The sequence below is a fragment of the Euleptes europaea genome, chromosome 14 (genome assembly GCF_029931775.1).
Source record: "Euleptes europaea isolate rEulEur1 chromosome 14, rEulEur1.hap1, whole genome shotgun sequence".
NCBI lineage: Eukaryota > Metazoa > Chordata > Lepidosauria > Squamata > Sphaerodactylidae > Euleptes > Euleptes europaea.
This window is the reverse complement of record NC_079325.1, coordinates 18,445,697-18,464,249: the sequence shown is the minus strand read 5'-3', so window position 1 is coordinate 18,464,249 and position 18,553 is coordinate 18,445,697. Positions and strand designations below refer to the sequence as shown.

Genomic DNA, 18,553 nt, shown 5'->3' with positions numbered 1-18,553 from the left:
AAGCGCCAGAAGGAAGGCTTGAAGAAGCCTTTGGATGGAGGGCAGGGGCCGGGAATGAATGCGGAGCTGGAGAGGAGTTTTCACTCCGGTCCTCCAGCTCAGGGTAAAGGAAGGGCGGGACTGAGGGGAGCTTCAGTCCGACTTTGTCCCACCCACTCCCCCTTTTTTATGATGTTTGTATTGTTCACATAATTAAATAAATAAGATATTTTCGTCACAACTTGGTGGTGTAGGCATGGGACTGGATTTTGGGATTAGGGGCGAGTGGCCTGCGTGCCCCTCAATGCCAGTTTAGGGACCCCAATAAGGGGTTTTGGGGGAGGCTCGGTATTAGGTGCCCAGCTCGGGGCAGCAAAATAGGGCCTCTACCCAAGTGGCGGGGGAACCACCACCACCTGGGCTGAAGCCCAGGTGACTTCCCAGCTCCGCCATCCTGCTTGCACCCCTCCCAACGGGATCGTTGGGAGGACCGATTACATCAGTCCGCAAGGTGGCGGCTGATACTCATCCAGTGCCCATGCCACGCCAAGGCACAAAACAGCTGTTTGCCAATAAAAAAGTTGTGGCCATTCCTCCAAAAAGTTAAAAGATGTGTGGGAAGCTGCTGCACCGGGGGGGGGGGGCTATTATAGCACTGGGTCTCAACCAATCTGACCAGATGTTTGAGTAACTGGTAATAGATTGTACAACCTATACACATGCTGGTTTGGTTTGAACTGTTCGTATATGTATTTATTTATGTAAATGTGTGTAGGCTTAACATGTGTTTTAATTAACCACTGATGAAGGCCCAATAGGCCGAAACGCGTTTGGTATGTGGTTACAGAGATCAACCCTAGGAAATGCCATTGTGCGATTTTAATGTTTTTAAATATTTTTAACCTTTACTTAGTGCTTCTAATAAATTATATTGTGTTTGTGTGTGTATGTATATGTCTTTCTTTCTTTCTTTCTTTCTTTCTTTCTTTCTTTCTTTCTTTCTTTCTTTCTTTCTTTCTTTCTTTCTTTCTTTCTTTCTTTCCCCAGTTATTTCATTTGGGCCACCAGGCCTTGCATTTCTTTGTTGTCGTGTTTGCATTTTGCATGCGTGCCTGCCTTACCTATAGGTAGAGGAACTTCATTAAAACATTCCCAAACGGAGTCTCTTAAATAGAAAACTATCTTTAGATAGATTTTTCCTCAAAAAGTATTTTATTTAAAAAACTGTTTTAAATTTTGAAAACCTGATTTTTAAAAAAAAATTTAAATGGATTTTTAGCCACCCTGTAGCACAGTAATTGCGCCGGCATTTGTTCCTCTCTTCCATTTGAAGAGCTGTGGATTGGCACCCAGCTGTCCCTCAGGCAAGGTGGAACAAGTTGCACTGGTTGGTTCCGCAGTGTTAGAATATAATTGGCGTGTAAATTGTCAACACTTCCTTAACTGTTGAGGTCATTAATTCCATCTTCTATCTTGGAAAACAACTAAAAATTAAGTATTTACTTGTATTGCAGTTTGCAAGTTAGTATAAATAGACAGTTGGTCACACAGAATTAATAAGAGATGCAGTGATCTCCTAGGCAGCAGCTTTTCCAGATTTGAGTGAGGTCTTTGCAACCATGAAACCCTGCTCTTTCGTTTGTATTAAGCAAAGAGCTTTGTTTTGCTAATACCCAGTGTGGATCCTTCTGTATGCCTAGCGTACAGACTGGATCTGCTGCTTGGGTTTGATAGCTCAAATAGCAGGTTTGGTATCTTCTGCAGGGGGAGGGCTGCAGTCTGAATGCATCAATGTTAGTTGTAAATGATTTGTTACATTTCTTTTAAGGTAATTTTCTGCTTTAATTTTCAAAATGAGGGGGAAATGTGTGTAAGCCAACACTTGTTTGTGGAATGAAACTCAGAGAAGGGTATTCCATTTATACTTTGTTTTTTAATGTTAAAATATATTTGCTTTGCTCTTGACTCAGTCTTTTAAAAAAATTCCTCTCTTTCCACCCTAGCTGTATGATACAGTAAACTTCAACAACAGTAGCAACCAGAAACACCAGCCCCTTTTGATAGACTGTTAATACTCTCTTGCTTTCCTCCCACCCACCCCAAAGAAACCTGTAGAAGATGAATCACATGTACTACCTTCTGTTTTCCTGTTTTGGACAGTGCTACCAACCTGCTTGCTGTGCTTTGATTGAATTTCTGTGTGGTTTGTTGATTCATTTATAGTCTCTGCCTTTCTCATTGAGACTCAAGGTGGATTATGGAATTAGAAGACAGTGCAAGAGAAATAGTATAATGCGTACAACAAACAGTGTAATCACAACTGGTTTGCAGCCCTGAACCTTCCAATTGGAATATAAGTCATAACAGAAAAGCTCACGGTTGATGAGTTCTCAGGAGCCATGGTGGCTAAATGTTACTTCCACATACAGGAATAACATATCTCTGAAAACTGGATGCTGGGAATAAATTATAAGGAATAGGCATCACCTTTGCATTCTTGGGGATTTCCAGTGACATCTGTATGGCCTTGGTGAACACAACAATATGGAACTAGATGAACCCTGGTCTGATCCAGCAGATGAATTTTTACATTCTCCAAGGATCCCACTTACATTTTTTGTCATGCTGTTCAACTGAGGGAGGGGCTGTGGCTCAGTGGTATGGGGAGTATGGGGAGGGGCTGTGGCTCAGTGGGAAAGCATCTGCTTGGCATGCAGAAAGTCCCAGATTCAATCCCCGGCATCTCCAGTTAAAGGGAGTAGGCAAGTAGGTGATATGAAAGACCTCAGCCTGAGACCCTGGAGAGCCGCTGCCGGTCTGAGTAGACAGTGCTGACTTTGATGGACCAAGGGGCTGATTCAGTATAAGGCAGCTTCATGTGTTCATAAGTGTACCCCCAGCTTAATTAGCTCGCAGCTTTACACTTGGTGTTTTCCTGCTGTATACTTGCATGTACTGCATATGGTGTATTTTACTATATACATGAAATAAACATGCACGTTCACTATATCTTTTGTCACAGTTCTGATTTCTCCGCCCTTATGGTGTGTGTAGTTCAACAAAGAGTTAATATGTTAAACCTGCTATAAGAAAATAGATATCTCAAGAGGCACAGGCATTTTGGATCTGTCACATGCCTAGATAGGAGCTGGAGGGATGGTGGATCCGCCAGTGTCAGAGTGAGGCCTGTACAACATCCCGTCTTTCCCATTATTTATTTATAAAAAATTTCTGTACCCTCTCCAGGGAACCTGCCTGAGGAGGTCTACAAAATACAGCATAATAAAAACACAAAACATCAGCTGTTAATTAAAACCCAACATTAAAAAAAACTCAGTGAGAGCATTAAAAAAAACTCAGTGAGAGCATTAAAAAGTATGTCAGGGAGCAACTGATTAATTTGTGCTTTCAGACTAGGAACACACTATTAAAAATGGTGTTAAAATCAACTCTTTAAAGTCTTAGTATGCAGAAATGTTTTGGCAGAGCACCTGAAAGAGAGGTGTGTAGGTGCCAGGTGAGCCTCAAGGAGAAGGACATTTCATTGGTGATGTGCCACTACTGAAAAAGCCCTGTCTCGGGTTGCCACCTTCCTCGCCACTGAACGCCAGGGGCACAAAGGGCAGGGCCTGTGGGGACCTTAGCTGATGGGCCGGGCAATATGTGAGGCAGCAGTCCTTGCTGATGTCAGTGCTGATGCGAGCAATTCTTATCTGCAAAATGTATTGCAAAAGCATCACAGCGGGCCTGTGTGTTGTCTGGGCCTTCCCATGATGCACGGCTGCTTGCTTTCTGTCTCCGAAATCAGTGCAGACTAGAGGAGTGCACTCGCTGTGACACAATTTCGGGAAGAGGCTGGCTGCCGTTTTCTGTAGGTCCTGGGCAATATGAGGTGGGAGGGGAAGAGGCAGCTGTTCAGTGAAGGTTACCAATGAAGGTTTGTATGTATATTGTTTTTTATATATATTTTTTATTTTTATAACATAAAATAAAAACAAACAATAATAATAATACAAAACATTAAAAAAAGAAAATACAAAAGGGTATCTATATAAACTTATCAATACATTTACAATTGCAGAGCATATAAAATTGGAAAAAACTAACATACCCCTTTGACCCTCCACCCACCTTAAAAAAAAGTGACCCATCACCCAACTTCCGTAGAAGTGTCTTAACAGTATTGAAGATATTATTAACTATAAAATATAAATTTATTAAATCTAATTTCTATAACTCTCTAAGTAAAATAGTAAAATCCATTTTTGCCAGTTTATCCCAATATGTGGCGGCCTTACCCCAAGTTTTTTTAAATTCTTCCAAATCCTTTCCGTGTAGGAATTCCGTTAATTTGGCCATCCTCATATAAATCCATAATTTCTCTCTCCAGTCCTGAATTGAAGGTTTATTCACTTGCTTCCATACTCTAGCTATTACTATTCTTGCAGCGGCAAAACTGTATTGACAAATAACCCTGTCATATTTACCTATGTTGTTTTGTGGAATTCCTAACAAACAAAATGAGGGTTCTCTTTTTACTCTCACATTAACCAAATTGTTAGTTTCCCTAACAACTTTTTCCAGAAAGCTTTTAATTTTTTTACATATCCACCATACATGCATAAAAGTGCCTCTTTCGTTTCCACATTTCCAACATACCGTAAATCCCCCTCTGTATGTATATTATGGAACTTCTGCTCTTCTCCTCCCATCTCATTGCTAATGCACTATATGCCTCTCTGCTCCCCTGATCTCCGTGGCTATCTTGTTTCCCCACTACAGCATGCCGGTTCAATGCTTTAAATTAATATCACCAAGAAGTATAGTTGCATTTATATAGGATCTGCTTTAAACAAAACAAAAACCTCTACTCATGTAGGGCTGGTTCATTCAAGTACATTCATTTAATCACTGCGGCGTCAGAGACAACTTGTACGTATAAGTGAGCCATCACAAATCATGCGCCATGGCGAAAGCTTTCCTGTCGCCTTGAAAGTGCACACTGTTTTTCATGGGAGACAGTTCATTTATCTGCCTGCAAGTCATCAAGTGCTAAGTAACCGAGTTATGAGAAATTGTTGCCCGGTGAACAATCTGATAATAGCTGGTGCTGTTTTTCCCCCTCTCTCTCTCCCACCTGTAAATGAGTTATTCGATCATGTCTTACATACATCCACTGATGTGTTTTGGCAGCAACGGTTAAGACAAGTAGAGTATACAGTTGTAAGTATGCGGGTAAGATGGTCCTAAAGTACAGACATTAATTTCTCTTCCTTCTCTTGTATTTCCTCCCCTCTTTTCTTCCTGATGCCCTTTCTTCAGGGGGGCTTTCTCAGTTGTGCGACGCTGTGTCAAACTCTGCACTGGACATGAATATGCAGCAAAGATTATCAACACCAAGAAACTCTCCGCAAGAGGTAGGCCATCTCTTTCTTGGCACAGCAGGGGTGGGCCTTTGAAACTTCTGTTACAGGACAATTCTCCGGCGGCAGCCTACTGAAGGGTGACGATAAGCTTCTTGCATGAATCAGAGGAGGCACGAGGCGCTGCAGTGCTCAGACAAAGCAAACGAAATGTGAAGAATTGTGAGGAAATTACTAGAAAAATATTTGCCACAGATACCGTTTGTGGTCATCTTTTGAATGGGTATGGAATATCTAAACCCGGGGTGTCAAGCATAAGCCCCATGGGCTGGATCTGGTCCCTTGAGAGCTCCTACCTGGCCCGCGAACCAGCCGAGGCAGCCGCCCCCCTCTTGATCTTGGCTGGCGAGGCCTGGAAAGGCCTTACCAAGTTATATTTGTGTCATATCCAGCCCTCGTAACAATTGAGTTTGACACCCCTGATCTAAAGAGTAGGAGCCTTGTTCCCCCCCCCCCACACACACACACACAACTTAGCTGGGAATTTTTCTTAATGTTGGCAGAAGGGGTGGGAGAGTTTTTGCTGTTTCCCAAACATTACTTTCACCCTTGGGTGTCTTGAAGTTTACCACAAGTCCAAAGGATGGGATGTTTAGACCTCACAGAGTGGAACGAAAAGGCTGGTGATGGAAATTTATGTGTGGAAGGGTGCATCTATGGGATTAATGAAGACAAAGTGAAGGAACTTGAGTTTGCGGAAGCTGTTGTAGTGTGAGTGATTAACCCAGGCCTTGTAATCGTAGAATTGGGCGCAAGGTGAGGATGGGACTCATTAAGCCATGAAGCAGTTATTTTTGAAAGGCTCTTAGCCCCCATGAAGTGCCTCCCAATATGCTGTGAGGTTACAGATGCTGAATTGAGTTAATGTTGAAAAGCTTGTATGACTTACATGTTTCCACATGCATGGGCAAACTTGGTAGCAAGCCAAAATTTGTATGGTTGGTTCTTGCGTATGTAGGTTAGGTTCCAGTGGTAGTAAGTTTAGATTGTTCTCGTATTTAGTTCACGTATCTTGCTTTTTGAAATGGGCAGTAGAAGAGCTGTTAGTTGTCCCTGAGCAAGTCAGTACCAGCTGGACATTAGGAAGAATTTTTTTTACAGTAAGAGTAGTTCAGCAGTGGAATCAGCTGCCTAGGGAGGTGGTTTGCTCCTCCTCTCTGGCAGTCTTCAAACAGCAGCTGGACGAACACTTGTCAGGAATGCTGTAGGCTGATCCTGCAATGAGCAGGAGGTTGGACTAAATAGCATTTATGGCCCCTTCCAACTTTGATTCTATGATTCTAACTCGTCTGCCAAACCTCATTATTAGTTTCATGAAAGATCTGGTGATTGCATGAAGTCTGAAGACCTAGTCATGCTTACTTGGGAGGGACTTCCATTGAGGTCACTGGGGCTTTTTGTGTGAACATGAACAGGATTGCCTGCATGGCCACCCCAAATCTGGATGCATTCATTGAAAGTTGTGCTAATCCAGTCTTTGAATTTAAATATATTGAGTCCTTATTGGGTGGTACATTTAGAGGTATCCAACCACACATGTTGGGAGCACATTTGCTTCCTGCAATCCTCCCAATATGTACATCTGGTGTGGTGCTGTATTCAGATGGCATGATAACGGTGCATATTGGGAGCATTGTGGGGTAGAATGTAGTCCCTGTAGATATGGGTATATACTCACAATGTAACATCTGGAAAGGACTATTGGCTTCACAGAACAATGAAAAGGGCCACTTTTCACATTGTTTGGTAACCATCAGTTTTTATCAGAAGGTTGCCTGGCTGTTTCTTTCTTTACTTCATAACATACTCTTGTGTGAAATCTCTGTGGATGGAAAAGGAATGTGAGGATTCACCTTCTACCCAGTTTAGGCAAAACAGTTGAGTGTACAATTGTAGCTATGACTCCAATGTAACTTAACAATGAACCTCACTTTCCTAATTAAAACAGTCAAATATAGGGAATTAAACTGAATGCAGTTGTTCAGAGAGGTTTCTCAGTGTTACAACCCCAATATAGTTTTGAATGAAATTAACAAATCTTTTGCGAATGCTCTTGCTACAGCTTTCTGTCATCTTTTCACACACTAGATTTCATGTAGTTTGTGGCCAGTTGTGTCGTGTGAAGCCTTTTTCCCCTGTGCACTTTTATATATCGTTTCTCAGAGCTAGCAGAATTAAAGCTGGACATTTCTCCCTTCACCACTTTTGACTAGATCCTTTTGTCACCTTTAGTTGCTAGCAGTTTAAGTTAAAAATAGTACACAAAAAGGGTATTTGCGGAGAGGCTCATTTATTATAAATGTTCATGAACTAATGCTAGGATGCTCAAACTCTAGATGTAGGATTTGTACGATGTGGGGTTTGGTCCTAAAAGGAATATAGATAGTGGCTGTATTAGCAACCTGATGGAGTGCTGAGAATGGGATTTAAACACTGGAGGAGGAAGAGCATGCTGGGTGTGGTGTTCCTTTATATGTAAGCAGCTGTATAGACCTATAAACTAGAAAACTTTAATCAAACCCCCTCCACAGGATCACTGTGGGTGGGAATACTAGGTTTAACAAGTATCATGGTGCTGCAGATGTACTTCTGCCATCCTACCCAGTTTTAATAGTGATCATGACATGGAAAAAGTGCTCAACAAGATGGCCAAAGGAAGAAATGTAATAATGGTGGCTGGTTTGACTAGGTAAATGTTGCATTGAAAAGAAGACGTGTCTGGACAAATACAAAGGATTTTTTCCCCATGGAGCTCAGCTGACTAAAGGGAAATTAACAAATAGACGAACACACTCCACACAAGTGTCAATTGACTGTGAAGGGTCAGTTCTTTTGGTTCCGAGTTCAGTCTAGACCAGATGCATGAACAAACACACACATGGACATTGGCTGTGTGTGTGTATGTGTTTGAGAGAGTTTTTGTCTCTACCAGCCACTTCTGGTTAGGCTTTTCATTTTGGAGACAGTTTATCTAAGAAATTGAGAGCCAGAAGTCTTAGGCAGGGTTATTAAATCGCTAATTGGGTTAGTGTGGTTTAGCTGCAGGGAATGATGGAGAAGAAGATTGCAGAAGCCCTGTTCACATGTTATAGTGAACACCCATACATGTACCTGCATTCATCTGTTTGTAAGAAAAACCCATCACGTGTTCGTTTGACAAATGCAGCTGTGGACCAGTACCTGGATAAATTGGGCGTGTGTGTGTTTAAATCACACATTTAGCTGTACATGCATTGAATTGAACATGAGAATGAGTCAACATACGTAAAAAGAGAAAATCAAGTGTGTACAGATTGTATGTGCATTCACTGTAACTTATGAACAGGGCTAGAATTCGGAAGGGGAGCTGATTAGAAAGTGACAGGAGCAAAGCATTTTTTAAAAAGAGCTCAAGGTTATGATTGGGCTAAACTTGACAGTCTGTTTGAGGGCGCAAGAGACTGGCAGGGTTAAGTTAATGAGGCATACGGTGGTGCTTATCAGTAGCATTTAAAGAAGGGCATTATGGCAGTAGTGGAGAATAGCTGTCAGGCTGGCAGATAAATTGTTGGAGTCAAGTAGCGTTAATGTACTTAAACTGTAGCAGGATGGCATTCTTGACAGTGAACGCTGTGAATGGGTCTGTATAGGCCTACTCAGGTTTGGGGAGGTAGAATTTGAAAAGAGAGAGATGTTTTATTCCATTCTCCACTCTTCTTCACCCCCCCAATACTGGGTCAAGACAGGCCTACTTCTGCCCTTTAGTCTTGTAGGCCTCAAATAATCTTGAAGACAGAGGTACAGTTTAGCATGTGCAGGGATGGAGGTATGCTTCCCCAATGTTTCTGGCTACTTTCTGATCTGTTCATAGGTATTTATTAACTAGGTAGCTATTACTCTAAACCAGTGGTTCTCAACCTGGGGGTCGGGATCCCCAAGGGGGTCGCGAAGTGTTTTCTGGGGGGTCGCCGCCATTGTCCTGGGACAGCCCCCATCCCAGGCTGTCCAGGACTAACCCAGACGCCCTGTAACCCTGATCCGTCCGCGAGGGCAGGGAAAACCCCAAGCAGAGAGGCGAGGAACTGGCCAACCGACAGCCGGAAGGAGCCGGGCTGCAGAGACGCGGCGCCGCGGCGCCGCACACCAGCGAGTGGGCCAGCCCTGGGCGTGGTCGCACCTGCGCCAGGAGGATGACATGGCAGGATGTGTGGGCGGCCGAGGAAGCTCCCCTGGCTCGGCCAGTTCAGGTCTCAGAGGAGAAGAGGGCGGTCCCCCTTGAGGCCGCTACAGCCACGTTGTTTTTACTTTTAGCCGCACTCAGGTGGGGCGGGAGCTTCAGCCTGGAATCCAAGTGCGCATGTCTGTAGTGTGGCTTCACTTTTCAGCCCCGAGTCATCAGTTCCGCTCTGCCCTGAGTAATCGGTTCCGCTCTGGCAAGGCCAAGGGGGAGAGAGTCAAGGTGCATGCGCAGTTCGGGATTTCCCCCTCGAGTGCGCAGGTTCGGTGAGGCGCAGAAGGAGCGGTGACTGGCGGAGGGGAGAAAAAGGCACGAAAAGTCTGAGCGGGATAAGCGGCCCTCGGCTCTTTCCTGGCCCTTTGCTCTCGTGAGGTGATTAAACGGAGCTCCGCTTTGAGGGATAACTGCAGTTCTGTGCACAAGCAGTGTCCCAGTCAGGAGAGGGGGTTTCCTCGTGAGAGCCCCGGCCTGCTTGGAAGAGTTTTTGGGGAGAGAGGGGAGGACAAGGAACGCAGTGCATGCTCAGAGGCACTCTTTCCTCCGTGCTAGGAAAGGTTGCCTCGCCACACAGTCACAGCCGCTGCGCAACAGGTGGTAGTACCGTTTGCTTGTTTGTTTTAAACTTTAAAATTTAAAGTAATTATATATATGGATACCCTGGACTGCCAAAAAAACAAATGTGTTTTCTTTATCCTATTGAAAATGTCATTTATGCAGATTTATGCAAATGTGACGAGGGGGTAAAAGGGGGTCGCGACTCGAAAAAGGTTGAGAACCACTGCTCTAAACGAAATGGGCACATATACTAAAGAAACATGTTTAAACTGTAGATTACTTTTTTAAAGGGCACTTTTCTTGTATTTCTGTAGATATTGATAGATATAAAATAATCTCCGCAAAGGCTGTAAAATACATTCATTGTCATAATTTAATTATGACACGTTTGAGTGGTTCATTGAAACCAGGTCAAAGTGAAGACAAGGGAAGGTGTAGCCTATAATTATGTGCTACTGATGACAGAAGAAGATTTCCACTGACAGAAGAGGGATCTTATGCTGGTAGAGCGGTGAGTGGAGATAAATTGTGACTTGAGACCTATGTGTTGTAGGATTATTAGGTAGTTTTAATTATTTAATTTAGCAACCAGCATTATTTGCAGAAGTTCTCTGCCACATTTTAGCCCTTAGGAAAGGAGTAATTCTGGTGGATTGAGTGCAGGCCCTGATTTGAAAGTGTTGTGGACGGAAAAAACTGTTTGTCAAATACTGAAATGTTTGTCGAATACCGAAGAGCAATGCTTGTTGTTTCTCTCTTGGAAACTGCATTTCTCACTTTTACATTCACCATGCTTGATGTAAGTAAAACACATTACATTTTGTATCTGGCCCATGTTTTCCATTCTAGTTCACCAATTTTGTATCGTATCAGATTTAGAAGAAACTTTGAACAGATTTCTAACTGTGCTCCTTAAGCTTCTTGCATGCAGGCACAGCAGTACAGATGACGATTTCTGCGTTCAATAGACGCAAAGTTTGTGAAGGAGTTTGGTATCTCCTGTTGAGAGAGTACTTTCATTGGACAGAGATGGCATTTTCCTAATGCTCAAAATATTTCTGTGTTTGTTGAGGAAATACCCTTTCCCCCAAGCATTGCACTAGTTAGTCAGGGCTGTGCAGGTTATACATACGTAAGTCATGGGCACCTATTGGATGATGACATTTAAGTCTTCCCTCACATTATCCATCACATTTTTGTGAAAAAAAATTATTTGTGTGTTTTCTGAGCGCTCTAGCCCTGATAGGAATGCATAGTATTGTCAAAGTACTAGGCCTTCAAACAAACAAAAAAGAAAAAGGCACCCCCAAAAGCAAGTGGAAGGGACAATCTTGCAGCTTTGCTGCATCATTTTATGGACCTTCTCTCATATTCATACACACTCTCACACACAGAGGCAGTGTTTTATGTATTGGTTTGCTTTTAGCAAAACTCTACAGTGCTAAAGCATGCATTAGCTGTGTTGCCAATGGGCGATAAACCTGAGGAAAATTTATGTGGAGATTTTCAAAATACTCTTATTTTATGCTGTAAAAGTACTTGGGTGGTCCAATGCAAAGGAACACGACTGATAGTGATATGTAAGAGGAGTATTGTAGTAGGTGATTTTTGTCCGTACACGTGTGAGAAAAACAATACCTGTACTAAAGACGCAGGAGCTCCATCCTCCTCTTTATCCGCATCACCCTAACAAGCAGTCTTTAGGATATGAGGCATATCCTCCTACCTAATATGTTACACAGAAGCAAAGGATTAAAGAGGTAATCATTGTAGGTTGCTTCAAAGCAATGAGGTTTGGTGTAATTCTACCTGTATTCCTTATAAGATGTGCATTCTCATTAGTAGATCAGGGAGGGGAAGTCAGCAAGACAATGGGTCCATGTTAGAGGGTTGGCTTTGCCTGCAGAAGGTCCCACATTCAATCCCTGGCATCTCTAGTTAAAAGGATGAAGTAGCAGATGATGTGAAAGACTTCCATCCAAAGAGAGCTGCTGCTAGTCAGAATAGAGAACACACACACACACACACACACACACACACACACACACACACACACACACAATATTCGTATTCTGCTTTTTTGCACCAAAGTGCCACCCAAACATTTAGAAAAACAAGACAGACCACTAGCAGATTTTAATCCTTCCATTTGACTCTACAAAAACAGATTTGAGTTTTTCTCCACAACAGGAGTGTCTACAGATGTGCTCTTCTGAACAAATTCTTAGCAGGTCCTTAAGACTTTGAGTGACCAGAAAACAAATCTTACAGTTTGGCTACCCATCTCGTTCCTTACACTTGTTGACCCTTTTGTAGCAGATGATCCACATCAATACACATTGAAATTCTGTGTAATTCTCCAAACTTTTGCTTATAGTTCAAAAAGACAAAGGTGAAGCTGCTATCTTCTCTGGCTGGATTCTTCTGTCTTAAAAACATGTTGCTTGCATGAACTTTGCATTTTTCTAGTTTTGGTTTCTACCCGGCCTTTTGTTTGTCTTTGAATCCAATAGTTGCAACCATTATAAATATGTAGTACAATCAAATGGCCACATAGCTTTCGCTAAATTGTTGTTGTCTGTCACTGTAAGAGATATTTCTGTCACTGAAATAATCCTTAAATCTTTTCTGGATCTTTTCCAGGATTTTTTTTATTCCTACATTTGAAACTTGAGCATAAGAATTGTAACAACGTTGGCTAAAACAGGTTAGCAGGGGAACTTGGCACAACTATGAAGCAGAGCGGATACTGCAGCAATAGCTTTGAAAACAGCAAGTAGGATGAGCATGGTAATTACTAGTCAATTAGCACCATATTGATTCTGTTCAAAACTGTGGAAAATACTGATATAAGGCTCAATCGATGGAAATTTGAAAAGCAAATATACAACTAAGGCGAGCCACTAATGTCTGTTGTGGAAAAAACCCTGATACCTTCAAGCAAACCTGATTTTATTTGTTTTATGAAGGTAAAAGACACACAAGGGAGCCTTTGATTATTGATAGAGTGCTAGTCTTGTGTAGTGGTTAGAGCGTCAGACTAATATCTGGGAAATCCACCTTCGAATCCCTACTCTTCCATGGAAGTCAATGGGTGTCCATGGGCAAGGTGTACACACTCAGCCTAACCTACCTCACAGGGTTGTTGTGAGAGGAGAATAATGTAAGCTGCTTTGAGTCCCCATTAGGGAGCAAAGCAGGGTAGAAATAAAGTAAAATATATATATTTTAAAATACACAACTAAGACCCACTAATGTTGGAGGGTGGGGGAGGAAGATATCCTCAAGCAAACCTGACTTTATTTTTTATATGATGGTACATGAAACATAAAGGAATGTAAGCCTTTGAGGGTCTTCAGTCATTGATCACCTTTCTTAATTTCACCGTATTTAGTGAGACATTGTGCTGATGTTAAAATATACTGGGTCATTGTGAAATGAGCATCTCCCAAAATCTGAAGCAAGGACTTCAATTTGGAATTGAACTTTTGGGTAGTTGCACAAATATGTATTTTCAGATCTGGATGCATGTAAAACCTCCAAAGGCTGCAGTTTTGCCATTACGGAATAGAGAATGACACTAGGAACGTGCAGGGCAGAAGCAACTGAAATTGTACTACCATCTATTATGCTTGCAACTTTTGCTGTTTCTCTCTGCAGTGAATGGAGACGCTTACTGCAAAGGAAAGGCATTGTGAACTGTAGGTCAGGCTCCTTTAGACATATAAATTACCTGAGCTTTGTCTCAGTCCTATCCTTACAGAGCATTTTTGCCCTGATTTACCTTACACTAATAACAGAGGTGCACACTATAGCATAGTGGTCCAAGAGGAATCTGCTGTTATTAAATTAGTAATATCATTTATCATTTATTTCTTTACAAATATTTGAGCTGCCTTTGCAATTTAGGTCAGCCCCCAAAGCAATACACAAATAAAAATTAAATTGCCAAATTAAAAAAAAATCACTTAAACAATAGACTACAGAACGGCAAATTAAAATGGCAGTCATCAGCAGAAAATTGTAAAAACAGGGAGTCAGCAATAACCGCTGAAGGCGTACAGGAGAAAAACCATCTCAGGTGTCTGGCAAAAGCTGCACAACTAGGGTACCAACCGGTGTTCCCAAGGCAAAGGATTCCAAAGCAGGGCGCCATGACTGGAAAAGCCTTGACCCTCTGTGCCCAGCCAATTTCACCGTTAGCGTTGCCATTCCCCCGCCAGGGGCGGGGCATTCCCTGCTCCAAGCTGCCTACCTCTGGTGCCGTTAAGCCAGCTGGTGGGGGACTTACTAGCTGTAAATGGAGGTCAACGTTGACGCATCGGCATCACTTCCAGAAGTGACGTTATCACGTTGCGGATGACCACAGGGACACTCTAGTATTTGGGCAAAACTCTATAGTACATGAGTCGGAAGCGACTTGACGGCACTTAACACACACAGAAAAACAGCTTCTACCATAAAGTTTTTGCCCAAATACCAGAGTGTCCCTGCGGTCATCAGCAATGTGGTGATGATGTTGACGTGTCAATGCTGGCTTCCATTTTACAGCTAGTAAGTCCCCCTCACTCACGCCATCCCCCACCAGTTGCCAGGAGGCACCTGGCAGCCCTACTGGGGGTAGCTCACCAGGGTCCCAGGCAGAGGTCTTTCACATCGTCTACCACCTGATTCTTTTAATGGGATCATCTACTGTAGAATAAAATCTAGCTCCATCTGATGTTACTGAATAATGCATCATAGTGACATGAATGAAAGGGTATCTGTGGGAACACGCCATCCCGTATTTGCCAGAGATGCTGAAAAAGGCCCACATGGGTGTTTTCATGCTGTAACCTGGATGGCTTAGTTCCCAGGTATTTTGTTTTTTCTCGTCACAACAGTTTGTTCTTGGAGGTGCATCCTTGGGATGCCATAACACGGAGTAGTTATCCCTTAACACCTTGGAAAACACCCTGTTGTAGCCAAAGTTGTGAAAGGATTTGCCTTCTGGGTCTGTTTCAGTGCACCCTTGTGGGTGGAGATTCTAATTCACTTTGCTGACCACGAGTACCAGACGAGGGTTCAGCATGGGAAGGCACCGTCATTTTAAAGAGAGTCCCCATCTGGCAGTTCCTTTAAACTGCACCGTGGGGCCCCCCAATTCTGGTTAGACCACCGCAGTATGGGAGGAGGAGGGAATTCTGCCTTCCCCTGCTCCGTTTTTCTGGCCCAAAATGGCTTGGGGGAGGGCTCATTATTACCACAGAAAACTTGCAGCTGCTGTGTGACTGTGAGTCCCCGTGATGGCCACAAGTTAGACATCACACATCTAGTTTGGCTCCTAGTAAAGTGGATCTTTAGGTTGCAACCCTGTACATTCTTATTTTGGAAAGAAGTACCATTGCATTCAACGGCTGTTCCTTCTAAATACGCACAGGATCAGGTTACGCAGCCTGTTGTTATTCAGGTGCCTTGTGATTATCATGGGGATTTTTTTGTGTGCCTGTTGTTGTTGGAGCACTAAAGTGCTGAGTGCTGAAAAATTGCAGCTGGAGCTGACAGAGTTAGAAAAATGCTGAGAACTAGGAGAATAAAGCTTCAGGTGGCTCAAATTAGATACCAAGGTGGAGTTACTTCTTGTGCCTGTGCATGAAACATCTGTTTTTCAAACCATTAAGGCATTGTGTTACATTTTGCATGGACATCCCAAGCATGGAGTTTAGCCTCCAGAATACTTGTGCCCTTCCCCTCCATCGGGGCTATGGTGCCAGCGAAGGGGTGGGAAAACTCCCTCCTGTGCTGCTTCCTGGATCTTATGTGGGCCCTGGCTATTATTTAAGGCTAAACTAAATGTGGAGCCCTGACCTGGATGGCCCAGGCTAGCCTGATCTCATCAGATCTCAGAAGCTAAGCAGGGTCAGCCTGGTTAGTATTTGGATGGGAGACCACCAAGGAATACCAGGGTTGCTGTGCAGAGGAAGACACTGGCAAACCACCTCTGTCAGTCTCTTGCCCTGAAAACCCCAAAAGGGGTCGCCATAAGTCAGCTGCGACTTGAAGGCACTTTACACACACACAAACTAAATGTGGAGGGATCTGATTATGACTCCCCAACATAATGCAGTTTGGCCTTAAGGTTTGCTTGGGTTTGAATGTTGTGTTTTTGTTTGTATATGCTTTTGCACTGTTGTTTTTTCTAAGAGAAAGTTCACTTTGGCTTTTTACCTCCACATCTTGCTTTTATATATTGCCTCTGCAATCAGGAGATTAATCACATTTGGAAAATATAGAGAAGGCAAGTTACCCGGCAGTTCCATTATATAGTCAGAAGCTTTTTGAGTACATAGGAAAACTACCGTTCCATTATTACAGAGGTGGTTTCCTGCAGAGATTAGTTGCAGACTGTGAAGCTCAAACGTAATGGTCACTTTTCATAACCTGCAGGACGGTCTCAACTGTTGAGACCTTGGGAAGCCTAGCTGTGGGGGGTTCCTGTCTTTGAAGGTAAGGTGCAGTGGCAGGTAGGGGGCGGGACTTTGTCTGCTGTGGCACTTTGCTTGCGCACCTTCTCCATATCCATTTCATTGTCAGGCACCTACTTTTACTACCATTTATGAACTAGGTAGAGACTGTTCTTTTTGCCCAGACTTCAGATTGAAACTGACTGAATCCATACTGTTCTTTGCTGCCTCCTGCTCTGCCATCTGCTGCGTTTGAGCGTTTTATTTCATTTGTTTGTTTTTACAATGTTGCTTTAAACAATGAATTGTAAGCTTCCCAGTAGACTATAGTTGAAAGGTGGGGTGAAAAGATTTTAACGCACTGTAAATTTGTTTTTATTTTTTAAAAACTGGAATCTTAGAAAATGGGCAATTATCCTGCAACAGAGAGACCATATTTGCTTGAAGCAAATCCTGTTAATTTCAGTTGGTTTTTCTAAGTTTGCATGCTAAGGACTTCAACAATTCTTATCCAAGTTTGATCACTCCAGCCTATTTCTGGTGTGTTCTATTGGAAGCTCCTTGAATCCCCCATGGTTGGGGTTGCCATGAGTTGGTTGCACCTCAACAGCACATTCTTCTTCCTCTTCCCCTCCTCTTCTTTTTATTGGAAGCAAGCTCAGCTCTCCTTTTTCCAATTGATGCTCAGAGGGTAATTGTTATGTATTTTCTCACTTACTGCATTGGTTAACAATGATATAGCCCCCCCCCCCCACACACACACAGCTCAGTGGAAGAACCCATGCTCAGCATGCAGGAAGTTCCAGGTTAGCACCAGCATCTGCCCGTAGAAGAATTTCAGTTGGCAGGGCTTTGAAGGTAGAAGTCTAGGTCTTTAGAGAATTCCTGTCAATCAGGTTAGAGTTGACCAGTGGGCTTAGTCAATATAAGGTAGAGTCATATGTTCAGCTTCTGTCTTTGCTTCCCTGAAATCTTTTCCTTGTCGACCTTAAATGCTGCAGCGTACAAGTGGCAGGTAGCAATTGTTCTTTGCAGGATATTGGTATTGCACACTGGGCCTTCAGCTGGTAATTGTATTTCCTTGCCTCCCCCACCTTCATTTTTGGTTTTCCATGATTGCCCTAGAGCTGAACATTCTGTTCCCTAAAGCATTACATCAGTTAGAGATAATCCCCCATCATTTTTCTTTTACTTAATTTTTCTGCTCTTTAGAATCAGTTGTGGGTCTGCTTATTCTTAGAATATAGTTCAGAAATTCATGATATACACATAGACTTTTTCCCCAGGAAGCTGATATGTCCTTAGTCTAACAATCCAAGGGTTTTGTGATGTAAATACATATGTTCTCACATTGAAGTGTGCAACCAAGTGGCTATGAAAGATGCCTAAGCAAATGGATCCCCACTGTCGGGATTGTATTTGTTCTGTGTTGGTTTCTTTGGCGTAGAGCTAGAGTTAGCCTGACATCAGCCTTTCATGGTCCTTTAAAACTAGGATTCACAGGAATGGAATTTGAAATTCTCAATGCAAACGTGTGCATCTGGGAATTCTTAAGGCAAGACTTATTTACAGTCACTTCCACCCAGGGATTTTCCCCCCATCCCTGGGCAGCCAGTATGGTGTAGTGGTTAAGAGCTGTGGTTTGGAGTGGTGGATTCTGATCTGGAGAACCAGATTTGATTTCCCACTTCTCCACATGAGCAGCGGAAACTAATCTGGTGAACTGGGTTGGTTTCTCCACTCCTACACATGAAGCCTTCTGGGTGACCTTGGGCTAGTCACAGCTCTCTTAGAGCTCTCTCAGCCCAGCCTACCTCACAGGGTGTCTGTTGTGGGGAGGGGAAGGGAAGGTGATTGTAAGCCGGTTTGATTTTTCCTTAAGTGGTAGAGAAAGTTGGCATATAAAAACCAACTCTTCTTCTTTTTTGGGCGGTGGG

At 43.0% G+C, this 18,553-nt stretch overlaps 1 protein-coding gene across 7 annotated transcripts in view; it reads left to right on the top strand.

Annotated features, from left to right (window-relative positions):
* Positions 1 to 18,553, top strand: part of CAMK2B (calcium/calmodulin dependent protein kinase II beta) — a 209,991-nt gene that overhangs the window by 39,187 nt on the left and 152,251 nt on the right. For all 7 annotated transcript variants that reach the window (XM_056859956.1, XM_056859953.1, XM_056859955.1 and 4 more), the window contains exon 2: positions 5,302 to 5,396. In XM_056859956.1, coding sequence (XP_056715934.1) covers positions 5,302 to 5,396 — 95 coding nt within the window. The remainder of the gene's footprint in view (positions 1 to 5,301; positions 5,397 to 18,553) is intronic.